We start from the raw sequence: 16,875 nt of genomic DNA on the forward strand, positions 1-16,875 counted from the left end.
GTTAATACCATGATCAGTTCTGAAGTGACTGGTGCCAATTCTAAGGCTTCTCTTGTATCATAGAATCATCTAGGTTGAAAAAGACCTCTAAGATCATCAAATCCAACCCTTAACATAGCACTGCCATATTCACCCCTAAGCCATGTCCCTAAAAGTGCCGCATCCACACATTTTTTGAATCCTTCCAAGTACGGTGATTCCACCACTTCCTGGGGCAGCCTGACCACCCTTTCAGTGAATAAATTTTTCCTAATATCTAATCTAAAACTCCCCTGATGCAATATGAGTTATAAGGTATAACATTGTGAGTTACAGAGTATAGTGAAAAGGAAAACATGAAAAGCCAGAGCAGAAAAACAAGGAGAGCATATGTGAACAGCCTAGACAACCCGGCATCTGAGGAGCTCTTTCTTCATCAGTGAAGGGACAGGAATGCCTGCACGAACAATCTTTCCATTGCAGCAGCACTGCATGTAATACCAAGGACAGTCCACTAGCCAGAAACCTCATTATTGGGATGGTACGACAGGCTGCCACGGAAAGGGTGCTCTGTCTACATTAGACAGTTACTGAAGAGTGTGTATGTCGCTTGGTGGTGCAGGTGCAAGTGGGTGCATAGTGTACCATAGCACACTGTGCTGTATGTGTCGATGTGCTTCCAGAGACCTTGATGGGAGCATCCTCTATGGTGAGATTGCTTAGCAGGATGCACTGGAAACCACTGACTAAAATGCGTGGTCCTATGCCTTTTACTCCAGTGTGCCATGTCAGCCCATTCAGCCTTGGTGACATAACCAGTAACAGAAAACGACAGTGTAAGGGCAACAATTTTGACTCATTCTTTGGCATTTTATAAGCTTAAGTAGTCTTGGGATTGTCACAGAAATAAAGAATTTGCTATGTTATACCCTCAGAGCTCCAGTTTAAATGAGGAAAGTGTAAAATCACAAATAGTGAATGGAGAGTTCCTTGGCTATGTGTCTGTAGAGGCTCTTTAGTACAAATTGTTCCAGTAAGGACATGGAATAACTTATGTTCAGTAATTTGCTTCTAGTTCCACCTGGTTCAGATGGTAACATAAGACTAAGCGTTTCTTGGCTAAATCCACCCACTTTCAGTTTAGTTAAATCATGTTCCTTTTGGGACTTTGCCATCAAAATGTAGAAAACATTCAGATCTGGAGATATAAAGAATATTTTTGTACCACAGGAATATCAATTAAGCTATCAACTCTCTAGATATGTACATAATGCTACATGGCAGACAACTCGAGGTCTCCGAGACTTTTAGGATAATTCCCCCCTTGTATAACACACACTGTAAATTCAATAGAGCACATAATTTAAATGTCTGATATACCTTAATTATTTTAATACATTTTGTGACATGAGTTCTTCTCAGATATATGCAAATCTCTCAGAACTAAAAACTGCTTCCTAAATAGTGTTTGTTGAGTATTTGAAAGAAGAATCTCTATCTGGCCTCAAGATTGACTGCAGATATGTACTATACATATGATTGTATGGTGGATGCCAAAAAACCAATTCCCTATGCCTCTTTAACATGCAATTCACACATCAAATTTCTCCTTTAAATCTGCAGAGGTGCTCATCTTAAATCTCAGAATTCTATGTTTGATTATTTGTCCTCTTTATACCTGTGTCTGTGTCCAGAATGCCTTTTTTACTCTTTTTTGACTTATCTTTCTACCTCATAGCATCAAGAACACAACACTTATGACTACATAAAACACACTAAAATAACATCATACCCTTTTCATTATGCACCCAAAGGATGAATATCACAGATGAATTTTCTAATGCTAAGAGCAATTTTGAATATAGTCAACACGTGAATTGTTCTTCTAAACTAAGACAATCAGAATTAGAAGGTAGAGAAAAAAAATTCCAGTGGCTACTTTCCTAAGTAATAACTCATTCAAAGCAATTAATTAAGAATTTATTTCTTAAATGTATATAATTAAATATCTATAAATTTAATTTGATCTAAAATGCCTATAAAATGGATCTCCATCTTTGTTACCTGTAACAGATTGGTTTTTATACTGTGTTCTCAGAAATAACTGTACTTCATATCCTCAGTGGGCACTTGAGTCAGCAAGATTCTGATTTCTTTGGTCCCTCTCAGCTACAGACAGGCAATCTGAAAAGACTCAGTAGGGCTCTGGCAGACCTGTGAAAGTAAAGTTCTGAGACAGGATCTTTAATGGCATGGGAAAAAGGTAAATGATGTTGTCAGGGAGAAGTTGGTAAAGCAACTCATTTACATAAACTTGTTTACACATATCAGGATTAACTCTCACATGAAAACAGAATGATTACAATTGAGCTATTTTTCACATAGTTTTACATGTGTACACAGAGCCATATGTCTTGCAGCTTATCCAGGTGTATTGGGTCTGGCTGAGCTGGAGTTCCTTTCCCCATAGCAGCCCTCACGGCGCTGTGCTTTGCATTGGTAGCTAGAAGGGTGTTGATAACACACTGTTGTTTTGGCTACTGCTGAGCACAGCATCAGCACTGTAACACTCCTTTCTTAATCGAGGGCAAGATCCTGGGAGGGGACACAAGTAGGCCAGCTGACCCAAACTGACCAAAGGGATATTGCAGACCACATGACGTCAGCTCAGATATAAAAGCTGAGGCAAGGAGCAGGAAGGCAGGCATTCATTGTCTCCAATGGCTGCCTGCTGAGGAACTGTTACATGTGCTGGAGCCCTGCTTCTCGGGAGTGGCCGCCCATCACTGCTGATGGGAAGTAGAGAATAAGCCCTGCTATCTTTCACTTCACTTTTGTGTGCACAAGCTTCCATCTACCTTCTGCTTTAATAAACTGCCTTAGCCGTCCCCACGAGTTGTTTTCCATCTTACTCTCTCCCCTGTCCAGCTGGGAAGGGGAGTGATAGAGCAGCTGGGTGGGCACCTGGCATCCAGCCATGGTCAACCCACCACACCAGGTGAAGGTATCAGTGTACAAAGAGTGCACCTTATGTTCTGTACAGCTTGCACATTTCATAAACCTTTTCCAGATGCAACTTATCTCCATTGCTAGCCTCACCTGTCTTCAAAATATCTGCCCTTTTTCTTCAAGTAATTTTCTCAGTCCTCTAAGCTTCTTCCTACTTTAAGCTCAGAATGAATCTTATGACCAACCTTAAACCTTATTCTCCTTACACCTGACTTCAATATAAAGCTGGCTTCTATCTTTCCTTGATACATTCCTGTCATCACTAACAAGCAGAATTACAAAATCTAGGCAAGGATTAAAATTTCAATGTTATTTGAATATAGATGCTTCTTGGTCTGTGGGAAAAAAAACTCATATTGTGTTTTCCTCACATCCTTGACATTTCTTTTAAGAACAACTAGGAATAACAGCATTAACAAGATGAACATACATCACAATTATATTATGATCATATAAATGAAATACTATAATCAACTCTTAATCATTACTCAGAATATTACAAATTTCATATGGAGAAAATAACTTACATATATAGTGAATAATATTGTACTAGGACTAATATAGTTGTAAGTTAATTACACACTATGTAGCTGATTTAGTTGCATTTAGCTAAGGAGCTGTTCTGAGCTCACTGCAGATTAATTATGTCTTTAGGCATATACTCTCATTTATAACTGTCACTTAGGACAGTAGCTGTTGACTAGGCTGCTTTATAGACCTTCCCTTTATGAAAACAAATGCAACACACCCCCAAAACAACACAACAAAACAAAACAAGAAAAAACACCAGCAAAATCCCTGAACATACAAGACTCAAAATCTCTACTAGCTAAGGTATGCAATGGCAAAACATAAGAGGACTGCAAGTTTCATTTCACTGTACTTCTTCCCAAAAAATATCCTTTGTAGTATCTGCTTAGTAAGTTTATAATGCCTAATTGCATTTTATTTATTATAACTTGCTTTCCCAATCATGAAATTTAACATACATCTTTTGAATTCTAGAAATTCTTCTATTTTACAAATCCCTTATAAATTAAAGAGAAGGATATAGGTAACTGCCAAAGACTCTCTCCATGATTCTTCTTAAAGTTTTTACTGACTATAGGAAACAAGTCACTTTCCACACCAGAATAATTTTATGACAGGAATGGGTAGTAAGTGATAGCAAGCGCATGAGATACTCATAAATCTAAAACAAGGGAGCCTTTCTTAGTTCAAGGCATTCAGCATTGTTCTTGCCTCATTATGAGAAGTTAAGTGAGACTCAAATACCTAAAATGACAAAAGAAAGAAATCTACATCAGAAAACAGAAGGGGTATATGGTAGGTCAAAGTTAGACACACTGTAAAAAAATATGAACTTTTCAGGTTTATTGCAAAACTGTTGGAGCAGCAACTCAATTTTAAAGCAAATCTCTTAATCATTCCCACTTCCTGTCATTCTTTTTGAAGCAAGGACTGGTGCATCTCAGCCAGATATCTTTGGAAGATAACACATTTATTATGGCTAGTGTGCTTCTCCCATAATATGCGGACACACAGGCCAAACCAATGATAGTCATTTAGGTCACTTTAGGATAAGCACGTTTAGGAGAGTTCATAGCAGGGGAACAGACTATATCCAGTTTGAATTAAGACTCCCAAACTGCATGTTTTGTAGACAGAAGGGACTCAGCATCATTTGCTACACTCCTACTGAGCAAAATTACTTGCTACTTTAAATATAGCCCACAGAAATGTATTTTCACTGAACCTGACAAAACCTACAGTGAATTCAGCACAAAACTCAGTATTCTTACTGCACTGTAAGGGAAATCACACACACAAACCTTAATAAATCTATATGTTAAACATACATATTTTCAGAAAGTTCCAGCACAGACTGCCATACCTTCACACTTTGGCATTAAAATAAAAATAAATAAATAACCAAGCAAACAGGAAGAATAATCTAAGTTCTGTCAATTTCTTTGTACATACATAAAATAGAACAAATGGTACCCGTGGAAATCATCTTTTTTTGTAGTAGTACGTCTCATTATGTAGTAGAGTAAGCTATGAAACTTTGGTTCTCTGCATGAAAGTATCTTATACATTCCATGCAGTACAGTGGAACCCTCTTGTGAGGGTACCCTTATACACCTTATGAATGGTAGAAGGCTATGATGGCAAGAGGGATTTAGAAGGTAAACTAAATCCATACGGGTAGACAAAAACTAGCTAACAGGAAACACAACCAGCAGCATTGCAGTATAGTTATTACCAACTCTAAGGATATATTATGTTCTAGTTATGGAATTCACATTCTCTATGACCAGGGAAATATCGCAGCACATTAGCAAGAGGGAATCTTCAGACAGGCTTCTATTGCTGCTTATTTATGAATTGTTCTACAGATCCAGCTTTATGTGGCACGTGGTATAAGCTTGTGGCTTTCTGCCTTATGGAAAAAATACCCCCCTGCAACAAAAACACTATGTTATCATATTTGCCATATATTATGTCCAAAATTTCTGCAGACGAATTTCAAAAGCAACAATGCTGAAAAGACTAAAGAGGATTCAAACAAGCAAGTAGCAAAAACCTGTAAGAATAACTAATTAGCAAAATTAGCAATGTGAAGAAATTAAACAAGATAATGATACATTGAACTACCAATGATTTCTCAATATGATAGTATTTTAAATTTGGGATTGAAGTTTTTCTGAACATACTCCTTCTGAAAGAGAGCAGAAGTCTCTCCACAGATAGAAAAAACACTTTTACACATTTGGCTACAAGACTGAGGCTATTACATACCCAATATCAATATGAATCTTTTAATATTACATTTGCATTCACACATGGATGAATTGTTCATTTTCTTAACCCTTTTTTCAGGAAAAAGGAAGTTATTTGGATTACAAAGCAATAATACTGTTTATTACGAAGTGTTCTTTCCCTCTTTGGCACAGAAATAATGTAATATATCACAGCATTCCATTAGCACATTCTAAGTGATGATTAGGATTCACAAAATCACTTAGGCATGTGTTTATGTTCATATTAGTTCAGCAAACCAATAAACATGATTTTTAGTTATGTATACCTACAAATCCCACTTTAATAATTAATTAGCTTACACCAAATGTCCAGAATTTAACATGTGCATTTGTCCAGCCATATTAATGAAAATGCAGAAAATGCTTAAAAAATTAACTAAGTATTTAACTGCTTCGTTAGATCAGGAAAGTTTAAACACATACTTAAATGTCACATTGAATTAGTGTTAAAATGTTCATGTGCTTAAATTCTGCACTGAATCAGCAAATGCCCTTATGATATTTTCCTATGGGGGGAAACAAATTCCTTTTAACCACCATGAACACCAAAATGCTATGAGGCTTTGAAATTCCAAAATATGGGCCCACTATAAAACAAAAATTCATTCCTAGTTGTAAATATTATATTCCATAAGAAACTCTCTTTTCTTGTAGTAATAAATATACCCTAAAATAGCATAGATAATGAAATTACATAGAAAATAAAAGATTATGGGACCACATAGTCAGTTAGAGAAACAACTCTACTTAAGACAACAGTATTTGAGACTAAAAATTCTGATAGTCAAAGTTGCTATCAATGCTAATGAAATGTTATTTCTCAAGAAAAGCCAAAAATATGGCTTCTGTGTAAGATTTTTCTTCTTTTTCTTTTCCAGTTTTGAAAAAAAATAAGATTTAATGGAAGTTGAGGTTGATGACAGAGTATGGGGAAGCAGACCCTTAACAAGTTAAAATTTATGATGAAGAGAATTAAGAAGTCATATTTTTCTTTACTGGCAGAATAAGAGGCTCTTAGTGACTGGTTAAGACTGAAGGATATTAAGTCGTGACCATGCAAATATCTATTTGATAGTGCATTTGGATAGTAATGTATTAGGTGTCACAAAAGTACACTTGTCTTTGTCTTAGACCTTTACTACTTTGTGATAATAATTCTTTAGAGAACACATCTTGATTGTAGTACTACTTACTAGTATTAAAGAAGTTTCCCCTCTACCTAAATAATTGCTTTTTTTCATTAAACCAGCATATAGTACTGACTTGTTTCTTGAAGAACTTACAGAAGATTTTCAGACACATTCAGATACCTTTACTGTGTTATTCTAAAAACATTCACAAAAAATACTTTTATTGCAGATCATCCAAGTGAGAATATCACCACATCGTTATGAAATCAATTGTCACGTGTTGTAAAGACTGAATGAAAGACTGAGATGTTCTACTTCCATAAGTTCAGTTTTTGCATTAAAATTCTCTACCTATTGATATTAGAAAAGAAGTCATTCATAGTAATGCAAGTTTCTGAATTGCCATGTACAAGTTAATCAAATGGACAAAAACAACAGATGGAACAGGAATGTGGATATCCCAGTTCTCTTCCAGGTTACTGTCTTAATTACTGTCCTAGAGCATTCCGCTCCTTTTTTTCCCTCCAATATGTTCTTGTGTATGTGTTTGCTCCACGTATTCAAATTTTCAGCTGAAGGGAGGCTGGAAGATTCTTATTTAAATCCTGTCTCAATAAGTAGACAGATAAGATGTTTTCCACATCTTAAGTACCTCATGCAAATGAAATAGTCTGAATGAAATCAGCTACAGCTTTAAGCTTCCTAGGGAGCTTGACTCTGCTGACGAGACTCTTCAGCACATGTAGGTAAAAGAGCAGCAATAGCAAAGATCCCAAGTAGGCTTACCCTAAAGCATGCATTCACGTGATCAGTCTAGACAAGGGAGAAGCAATTCTGGATCTACAAAGAATGTAAGCCTCTAGGGGACTCTGCTGTTGTCCTAAGAGACAGCAAACCTTGCAGTCCTCCCAGACAGAATATTAGGCAATCAATCTCAGCGTGAACAGAGAGACTATGTATGTTCTTTACACACATAACAGCTACATAATGTGGTCAAAAATATAAGCTAATTTCAAATTTTCATGGAATCTGGCCCAAGAGGAAGAAAAGAGACATGAAGATCAGAGTTATCTTATCAGTCATTCATATAGAACATTACTAGTTAAACACAAGGATATACAATGATCTCTAGTATAATCTTTAGAGCTGCCATCTGTAAACATCAATCAGAACTATGGCTCTTGGTTTACTCTTACACCTTGAATACTGCCCTGACACCACTAAGGCCTGTTTGCATTTTAGAATGGTATCTGATGTTTTAGCATAGTGAAGGTTGCACTGTGCCACTATCTAGAATAAATTGCCTTAAAATCTATCTCAGTAATATTTCTTTCCATATGGACTTGTACTAAAAGACAATGCAGATGTTTGCAAGTTCAGTTTATGATGCTCCGACACTCTAATTACAGAACTGCAAGAGGCTTAGCAGCATATGCTCTATAATACCCCATGCAGTTACAAAAATTCAAATGACAGTTAAACAGTGTTGTTAACAGTTTATCTCTTATTAACATAGGATAAATTTATGATTTATTTAAATGCTAAAACAATTAAAGAAAACAGAAAGAAAATGTTTATGGTTAAAGATCCTCAGTACTGATTCATGTCAACCTAATTTTGGCTCCATAAAGGCTAAACTCTTAAGCTAATTCAGTGGCAGAACAGTAAATTCAAAATGATGCTTGCTTCTGGGAAAGCTACTTTAGGACTCTCATCTTAAGATCTATTCATAGTTTCTTTCAGCATTATTACCCACAAAATGGAAAGCAATGCAAAGTGTTATTAGTAACTATAAAGGAAGTCAATGGGAAATAGATGAATCATTTGGTTTAAAAAATTTTAGCCTTTTTTTGAGATAAGCCATTATCTGAGAACAATAATTTGTTTTTATTTAATATTAAGTTGTTTGTGTAATAAGTGTAAAAAATCAGGGTCTAGCTAAGTTGGCTGCAGCGGAATGATGCTTGGTTCTCAGATGACTACAACTGTGCCTTTGGCTTGACCTACAGCTATTTGCTCCAGTCAAGGAGAAGTCTATGAAGAACTCACCTATCTTTAGGAATAAAAATTATTAATTATGAGGTATCAAATCGTAATGAGATATTTTTTAAAGAACTTCATTACAGTTTTTGCCTGATTTCTCTAGGTTTTTTAGTTGGTTTTTGTTTGTTTTTTTTTTAATCTTCCATGAATGTGTGGCAGTTACAATACTGCTAGTATGCCCACAATTAGAAAATTAGGACTTAACTGAGCAATTTTCCAGGTACTTTTATTGAATAATCCAAGTAGAAGTAAGTAATAAAAATGGGTTTTAAAAAAGAGTATGAGTGAATAGACTTTGCCTAGCTCATAGTATTTCCTAACTTTTAATGAACTAATTCAAACCCTAAACCTCCACTATGATTTTGCCTACACAACTCTGCCTCCATCATGCATCCTGCATGTCTGTGGCTTGTTCCTAGGACTCCTGTGGGTCTCCTGCCTCTCTCAATTATTAGAAGGTGGCTCTGGTAGAGAGAAATACTGAGTCACTTTTCTTGAGTATCCACTTTGAAGAGAAAGCACAGAAAGCATAGATATTTTGCTCTTTCACACATTTTTCCTATCCCTAAGTATATAAGATGGCTTCTTCCCCCTTCCCCTCTTTTCAACCAGGCATTTAGTGAAAGTCAAGGTTTCTAATGTTTAATCACAACAGAACATTTAATGAGGCATTCTTGGAGTTATCAAAATATCCACTTTGTCTCACTTTGAGACAATCATTTGAGAAGCACTAAAAATAAGCATTATACTTTCCCTACATATTTGATATCCTTTAATAACTTCCCAATAAGAGATGAACAGCCTTGACAGTCACTTTCATTTCAAGTGATTATTATCTAACTAAAATTTCTTGACAACTAAGCTACTTATCCCTAAGCTTAAAAAAACCATTTCTACACATCTTAGCAGTATAGAAAATTTTTGACCATGCCAGTGTGGGGTTTGCTAACAGTGCAGATGGAAGTCCTTCTCAAGGTAACAAAGAATGTTACAATGTCTCCCTGGTTTTTGTATTTATGTGAGAGTTTGCCTCACTGTCTATTGGTCACTCATCTTCCATGGCTGCTGCTCAGGTCTCAATCAGCAAATGATTATTTCACCATGTTCTTCACTTATTATGAATTTCACGGAATTATCGTGAACTTCACTGAATATATTGCGAATTTCAGAGAATATATGTCCATCAATTTTATCACAGAACCCATCGGGATGGAAAAGACATCTGAAATCATCGAGTCCAACCTATGACCAAATACCACCATTTCAAATAGATCACGGCACTAAATGCCAGGTCTTTCCTTAAACACCTTCAGGGACGATGACTCCACCACCTCCCTGGACAGCCCGTTTCAATGTCTGATCACCCTTTCTGTGAACAACTTCTTCCTAATGCCCAAACTAAACCTCCCCTGGCTCATCTTGAAGCCATGTCCTCTTGTCCTGTCACTGCTTGCCTGGGAGAAGAGGTCACCCCCACCTGGCTACAACCTCCTTGCAGGTAGTTGTAGAGGGTGATAAGGTCACCCCTGAGCCTCCTTTTCTGCAGGCTAAACAGCCACTCCTCATAGGGCACGTGCTCCAAATATATCAGAGAATCACAGAATCATAGAATGTGCTGAGTTGGAAGGGACCCACAAGGATCATCAAGTCCAACTCCTATCCCTGCACATGACCATTCCCAAGAGTGACACCATGTTCCCAAGAGTATTGTACAGGTGCTTCTCCAACACTGTCAGGCTTGGTGCTGTGACTACTTCCCCGGGGAGCCTGTTCCAGCACTCAATCACCATCAGGGTGAAGAACCTCTTTCTAATATCTAAAAATACCTAAACCTTCCGTGACACAACTTCAGGCCATTCCCTCAGGTCCTGTCACTGGTCACCAAGAGAAGAGATCAGTGGCTGCCCCTCCTCTTCCCCTCACAAGGAAGTTGTAACTGCGATGAGGTCTCCCCTCAGTCTCCTCTTCTTCAGGCTGAACAGATCCAGTGACCTCAGCTGCTCCTCATAAAGCTTCCCCTTGAGGTCCTTCACCACCTAGCTCGCCCTCATTTGGACACTCTCCAATAGTTTAATACCTTTCTTATATTTACAATCAACAACGTGCATTTATGCTTTGCTATCACTGCATAACAGAAGAAAATGGGTCAATCCTGGCAAAATCTGAGAGTAGGCTTGTAAGCAATTGTTTTCAAAATTAGGAGTTTGTTTTGGGGGAATCTATATCCACTTTTTTACTCTTATTTTTTGAGTAACAATGGCAAACAGTCATGAGCATATGGGGGTTTGGTTTGATAATTATTTTGTTTGCATGGGGTTTTTTTAGTTTCTTTGTTTTTTGAGGGGTTAATTTCAAGCATCAAACTGAAGAGTTACTACTGAATTTTATGAAAATATTTCTCTATTCTAAGACAGCATGCCTTATAAATGAGTCGGGAAGTGTTTGCTTTTTTTTGTTTGTTTTACAGGCCTGAGATACAGACATGGAAAAAAGCTAGGATAAAATAAAGATTTGCAGGGGTATTACAGCACACAAGCTTATCCAAAGCAACTGTCCACTTATACATGTTGAGCCACCATTATTGGTAAGTTCTTGAAGAAAGCAGCAGGAGTTATACTGACTGTTTTATCCATAGGGAAAAGGCTAACCATGACAAATACTATGTGCAATGACATACTCGGTCTACACACGCACTCCCTCTGATAGTTTATAACAACAGCAAGTTGGCCAAATGAAGTGACACAACTGAAATTCCACTACTGAAGCAACTGCAGAAATGGAAAGCCCAAGAATACAGTCTGTGATAACACAACACAAACATTACTGAACTCTGTCTTTGATGATCACTGGGATAATATCAACCTAGTGCATGAATGTATCACTACTAAAGCTGGTCATGTAGATTACAGGGAAAATAACATTTTTATTTTCTCCAAAACAAATGCCCTGAGCAATGTGATCTCTTCCAAAGTAACTGAACTTGCCACTGTCTGACAGGTGGCCTAATGTTTCCTGTCTCTATCATGCCTGCTTACTTGTCCTCTAATATTACCAGTTACATTTGTCCAGCTCACCAAATCTGTGGCTTTCCAAGACAAGCTTCCATTTTCAGATGACCCTACTATATTCTTGTAGAGGTTTTTTGGTTTGGTTAGGTTTTCTTGGAGGTGATGTTTCTGTTTTTTAAAGCAAATATGATTTAAGGCACATTTTTTTCTTGGATATTTAGCTCGTTTCAGTGACTCCAGTATTATTAGGAAGCAGATGGAACTTCTCTCCTGGTATCTTGCCATCCTGACAGAATGATGGATGTGAGCACTTGAAAAATCTTTATCTTATTCTACATTGCTCTTAGATGTTTTCTAGCTCCTGCTTTGAAACTGACACACAGCTTGGCTTACGCTTTTTATGGTACTTCTGTGCTTTGTGCTTTCAGCAGGTTGAACATTACACACAATCACTCACCTACTACATCTTAGTCTCTTTCTTAGTTTTTTCCCTGTACTTAGACATAGTACAGTACTTACGTACATATCAGAGCTTTCAGACTGTTATAGAAAAAATTGACTTGTTCAGCTTGAACATACTAATCAAACTTTTCACATACATATGCTACTGTCTCCAACATTCCTTTTCAAATTAGCATATCATTTTCCTTCTAAGGGGTAAATTTAATTCTGATTGCTGCCTATGTCAAAAACAACTTGATTGGTAGATGAGGAGAGAGCAGTGGATGTCATGCTCAATTCAGCAAGGTTTTGAACACCATTGTGGTGGTTTGAAAGAAATAATTAAGTCGTTATATATATATATATATACGTATGTAAATAAACTTGTAAATATTTCCCTTCCCCTAATATCAAGTTGTATGTGTCTGAAAACTTCTTCTTCCCTTTCACATTAGAACAAATTGTAACAACCCCTTTAAATTGGCCTTTTTGAAATTCCTGTGTTTTTCAAACCACCACAACTGTCTACCTCAGCATTCTTGTATCCGAGTTGGGACATTTTGGTCTCGATTGCTGGAAAAAGATTTAAGAAAATAGACTGGCTGGATAAGGTGGATCACAGGTTAGAAGAGCCAGCTTCAGGCAGATCTAATAGCCTGCAAGTACCTATGAGGAGGTTATCAAGATGAAAAAGCCAGACCTCTTCACAGCGGCACATAATAGGAGGGGAGACAGATAATTTATGTTGAAACGAGAGATTCAGACAGGATATTGGGACAAAAATCTTCATCATAAAGATAGTCAAGCACCCCAAAAGGTTACCAAGAGACATTGTGCCACCTCCATCCTTGGAGGCTTTTAAGACCTAAATGGATAATGTCCTGAGCAATGTGATCTGCTCTCATAGATGACCCTGCTAAGAACTCATGACTTTCTGCAATCCCTTCCCACCTGAATTACGGTCCTAAAGCACTAAGAGCCCCATGTCAAGCACAATTTTATTCAGTTTTACTCTCCTGGCCTTTCTAAGCATACATTTAGATTGTTTGTTATTAAATAGAATTTCTGCCATACTGTTACAGAATTCATACATCAGGTTCTATTCATGTTGGATTAGAGACTGTGCATATTATTTGGCAGGAATCTATGAGGCAACATGCAATATGTTGTAGGTCACCAATAGGTTTCACAGTGCCTTGGAGAAAGTAAAAATTAAAAGAGAGTGTAATCCAATTGAGTGTAAGTTTCTGCATGTAGGCAGGAAGAATCAACTAGGAAACACCTAAGTGAGATATGAAGTAATGGTTCTTGAGAATAGTATCTGAAATTAACAACAAACCAAAAGTCAAATATGAATAAAGAAATTCATGCTAACATTAAGAAATGTAGATAGTACATGTAGCAGAAAACCATAAAGAAGCACAAACCAGAGATGCAGTTCCTCACATGAAGAGCTGCTTAAATCCCTTTTCCTCCTAATTCATTCAAGCTGTGAATATCCCTATAAGACAGAACTAAGAAGACACTGTGGGGCTTTTTTTGGTATTATTATTTTATTATTTAAAACTGCCCTGAAGGAATAAAGAATGCAACTATTCTTTTAAACAGTTTGGACTATGTGAATACTAATGGAAAAGGTTGCTTAGACTTCTTATTAAGTGATTAGTTTTTCCTTTATATTTTTATAGGACCTTCAAAATGACAATATAAATTTAGTGCTATAGCTGCTCATAAACCATTAAGAACAATACACATATCTTCTATATAAATGGGAAGGTAGACAGTCCTGAAAAATAGTTCTGGTTTAAATGTGAGGAAGTAAATTTATGCAAATTGCTGTCAGTCATCTATGTATTCATTTCACTAGCAAAACATCATTATAAATGATCTGTAGCCAACAATTCTTCATTTGAAGACATGTGATGCAAATATTTATTCAAAACAGAAAAAGAAAATCAGTTAAGGATAAGCATAAGTCTTACCACGCCAATAGAAAAGTAGTTATTGATGATGTTGTAAGGCACTGGGTCTCCTTTCTCATCTTTATCATTGGGTATTACTTCGAATTTCCACCTGTCCAGTAAAATCTCTGAGCTATTCTCAATGTCTTTTAAGATCTTCATCAAATTCTCACCTTCATAACCTAGCAAAACATAAAACCAGTTATTTAATCAAGCATAATAAAGTTTCATTACATATTCTTTTTCTTTCTAGATAACTGGTTGGACAGGGCTCTGAGCAACCTGATTTAATTGAAGATGTCCCTGCTCATTGCAGGGGGAGGCAGTGGTTGGAGTAGATCAACTAGCCTTTAAAGGTCCCTTCCAATCCAAAGTATTCTATGATTCTATGACTAGAAAAATGAAAACTATGCATATAAGACCTGAGAAGCAGGATTGTATTTGAAGTATTGACAATCTTCCAGCACTTTCCATTAAAAGGAGTACAAATACAAGGCTATGGTTTGTCTGATGAAAGCCTGACAAGAGACTGAAAGGTTAAAAGTAATCTACTATTTTTTTTTTGATTGTTTCAATGTGGTCTAGCATAACAAATCCAAAATTTCAAATCCATAACTGATGACTTATCAGCGAAAATAACATTTTCCATATTTCAACAACCTCTTAATGTGCTTCATCCTGCTCTGCAGAGAAATCTTACTCTTAGTTGCCAAGAAGCACTCACGTGTAATTCACTAGTAGTTCACTACATTGTATCCTAAACTGAGTAGAAAAGTTATTTGCACACTCCTGAGTACACACAACAAGCATGTGTGTATGCATAAAAACTGTGGAGATTTTACTAAGAGACTATCAACTCTGAATACTATTCAGACCAAATGACTTTGTAATAGATAACTAAGATCTGTGGATTCATTCCTGCTTCAAATAAGAAGAATAATTTTCATATTCAAGCAATATGCTACTTCCTGGATTATTAACAGCTTTAGCAGGTAAAACCATTGAAAGCCTCCTTGCTCAAAACCCACTGCTGATGTATTTCTTTATGGTTGTATGGTACACTTTTGCTAGTTACTGCTAACCACTGCATAACAGCAGTGGGCACAATTCCATCCATCTGCATTCTTGAGATCACTCACCTACAATTTAGTTTCTGGAAGCCCTGTCTCCTCTCCCATCTACGGAAGTTCCAGAAAATCTGTATTATGGTATTGTTTACCAAAAAGCAACTGGGCAAAGAATGACAAAAGCCAGAACATTTTCACACTGCCTTTTTCTACTTTAGTCCAAATGGAATCACTTAGAACATTAAAAGTGAATGGAGGAACAGCTCCTGACTAATATAATCAAATGCTCTCATAGCTGACCCTGCTTAGAACAGGAGATTGGACTACGGAACCTGATTATTCTGTGACTAGTCTATGAACAACTGAGAAAGTGAGGCAAGACTGATTTGATTGGGTTTTGGCTTGTTTGTTTTCCTTTTTTTTCCCCCAAGACTATAAGAATGTAAACAATCAAGTCATGACAGAGAAAATGAAGGAGGTCCTCAATTGATTTGACAGAACATTATGGTTAACAGAGAAGTTCTATAGCATGAAAATTACTAAGAATTTGCTAAAGACTCTCTGGTAACAAGGCAGACATTTTGAAAGAAAACTTGGATGAGACAGAAGTAGTAAGGTATCTGCAAAGGCTGAGAACTTTCAAATAAACAGCCAAGTTCCAAATACAAAATATCTCAACTGAAACAACCAAGACCTGAAATAGACCTGGCTATGAGCCCATAAAATGACATGCTTTCACCCCAGATTGAGTCTTGCCTAAGACTTTCTTCCCTTTTGTCTCCTTCAAGTTATCCTGGAATGCAAATTCTAAATGGAAGTAAGTTATTGAAGGAGCTGAAAGTAAAGCTCCATACATCCAGGAAAGGATGCAAAGGGTATTAAAGGTTTGACTGTATGTACAGTCTTCTTTCAGCATTCTTTGCCTTCTCATTTCCCAATAATTAGCACCACAGCACTTATTGTCTGGAATCTTCTGTAGGAGAACAGAAAGGGAGTGGACCAAAGGAACTAGTCCTAGGCTGAGACACATTTTTCATTTAATATTTTTAAACATTAAAAAAAGATGAAACCACTCCAAACCCATTATTAGCTGTTTTCAGTAACCCTTTCACAACAGTCCCAACTAAAACCCATTTAAGACTACTCCCTTTACAAGGTATTGATCAAATCAGTAACTGCAATACAGATGGTAAAAAGCCAACCAAACAGCTATACACTACACCTTGGAGCCTTTTTGGTGTCAGCAGAAGCTACAAACAAGGAATGAAGAGTGATTAAAACCTTTAATATTTTATATATCTATACAACATTTACAAAAAGCTAATTCCAAAAAGATGAAAGGTGATAATGGTTCATAAAAAAGAAATACAAATGTAGACTTGGATGGAAAAGTTATTTTTTTCCCTTTAACT

At 36.7% G+C, this 16,875-nt stretch overlaps 1 protein-coding gene across 8 annotated transcripts in view; it reads right to left on the bottom strand.

The window, feature by feature from the left end:
- The window catches only part of DGKB (diacylglycerol kinase beta), a 394,620-nt gene that overhangs the window by 182,721 nt on the left and 195,024 nt on the right, over positions 1-16,875 (bottom strand). For all 8 annotated transcript variants that reach the window (XM_027684707.1, XM_027684708.1, XM_027684709.1 and 5 more), the window contains one exon: positions 14,418-14,578. In XM_027684707.1, coding sequence (XP_027540508.1) covers positions 14,418-14,578 — 161 coding nt within the window. The remainder of the gene's footprint in view (positions 1-14,417; positions 14,579-16,875) is intronic.

The sequence above is a fragment of the Neopelma chrysocephalum genome, unplaced genomic scaffold (assembly GCF_003984885.1).
Source record: "Neopelma chrysocephalum unplaced genomic scaffold, ASM398488v2 Primary Assembly neopelma1_67, whole genome shotgun sequence".
NCBI classification, from domain to species: domain Eukaryota; kingdom Metazoa; phylum Chordata; class Aves; order Passeriformes; family Pipridae; genus Neopelma; species Neopelma chrysocephalum.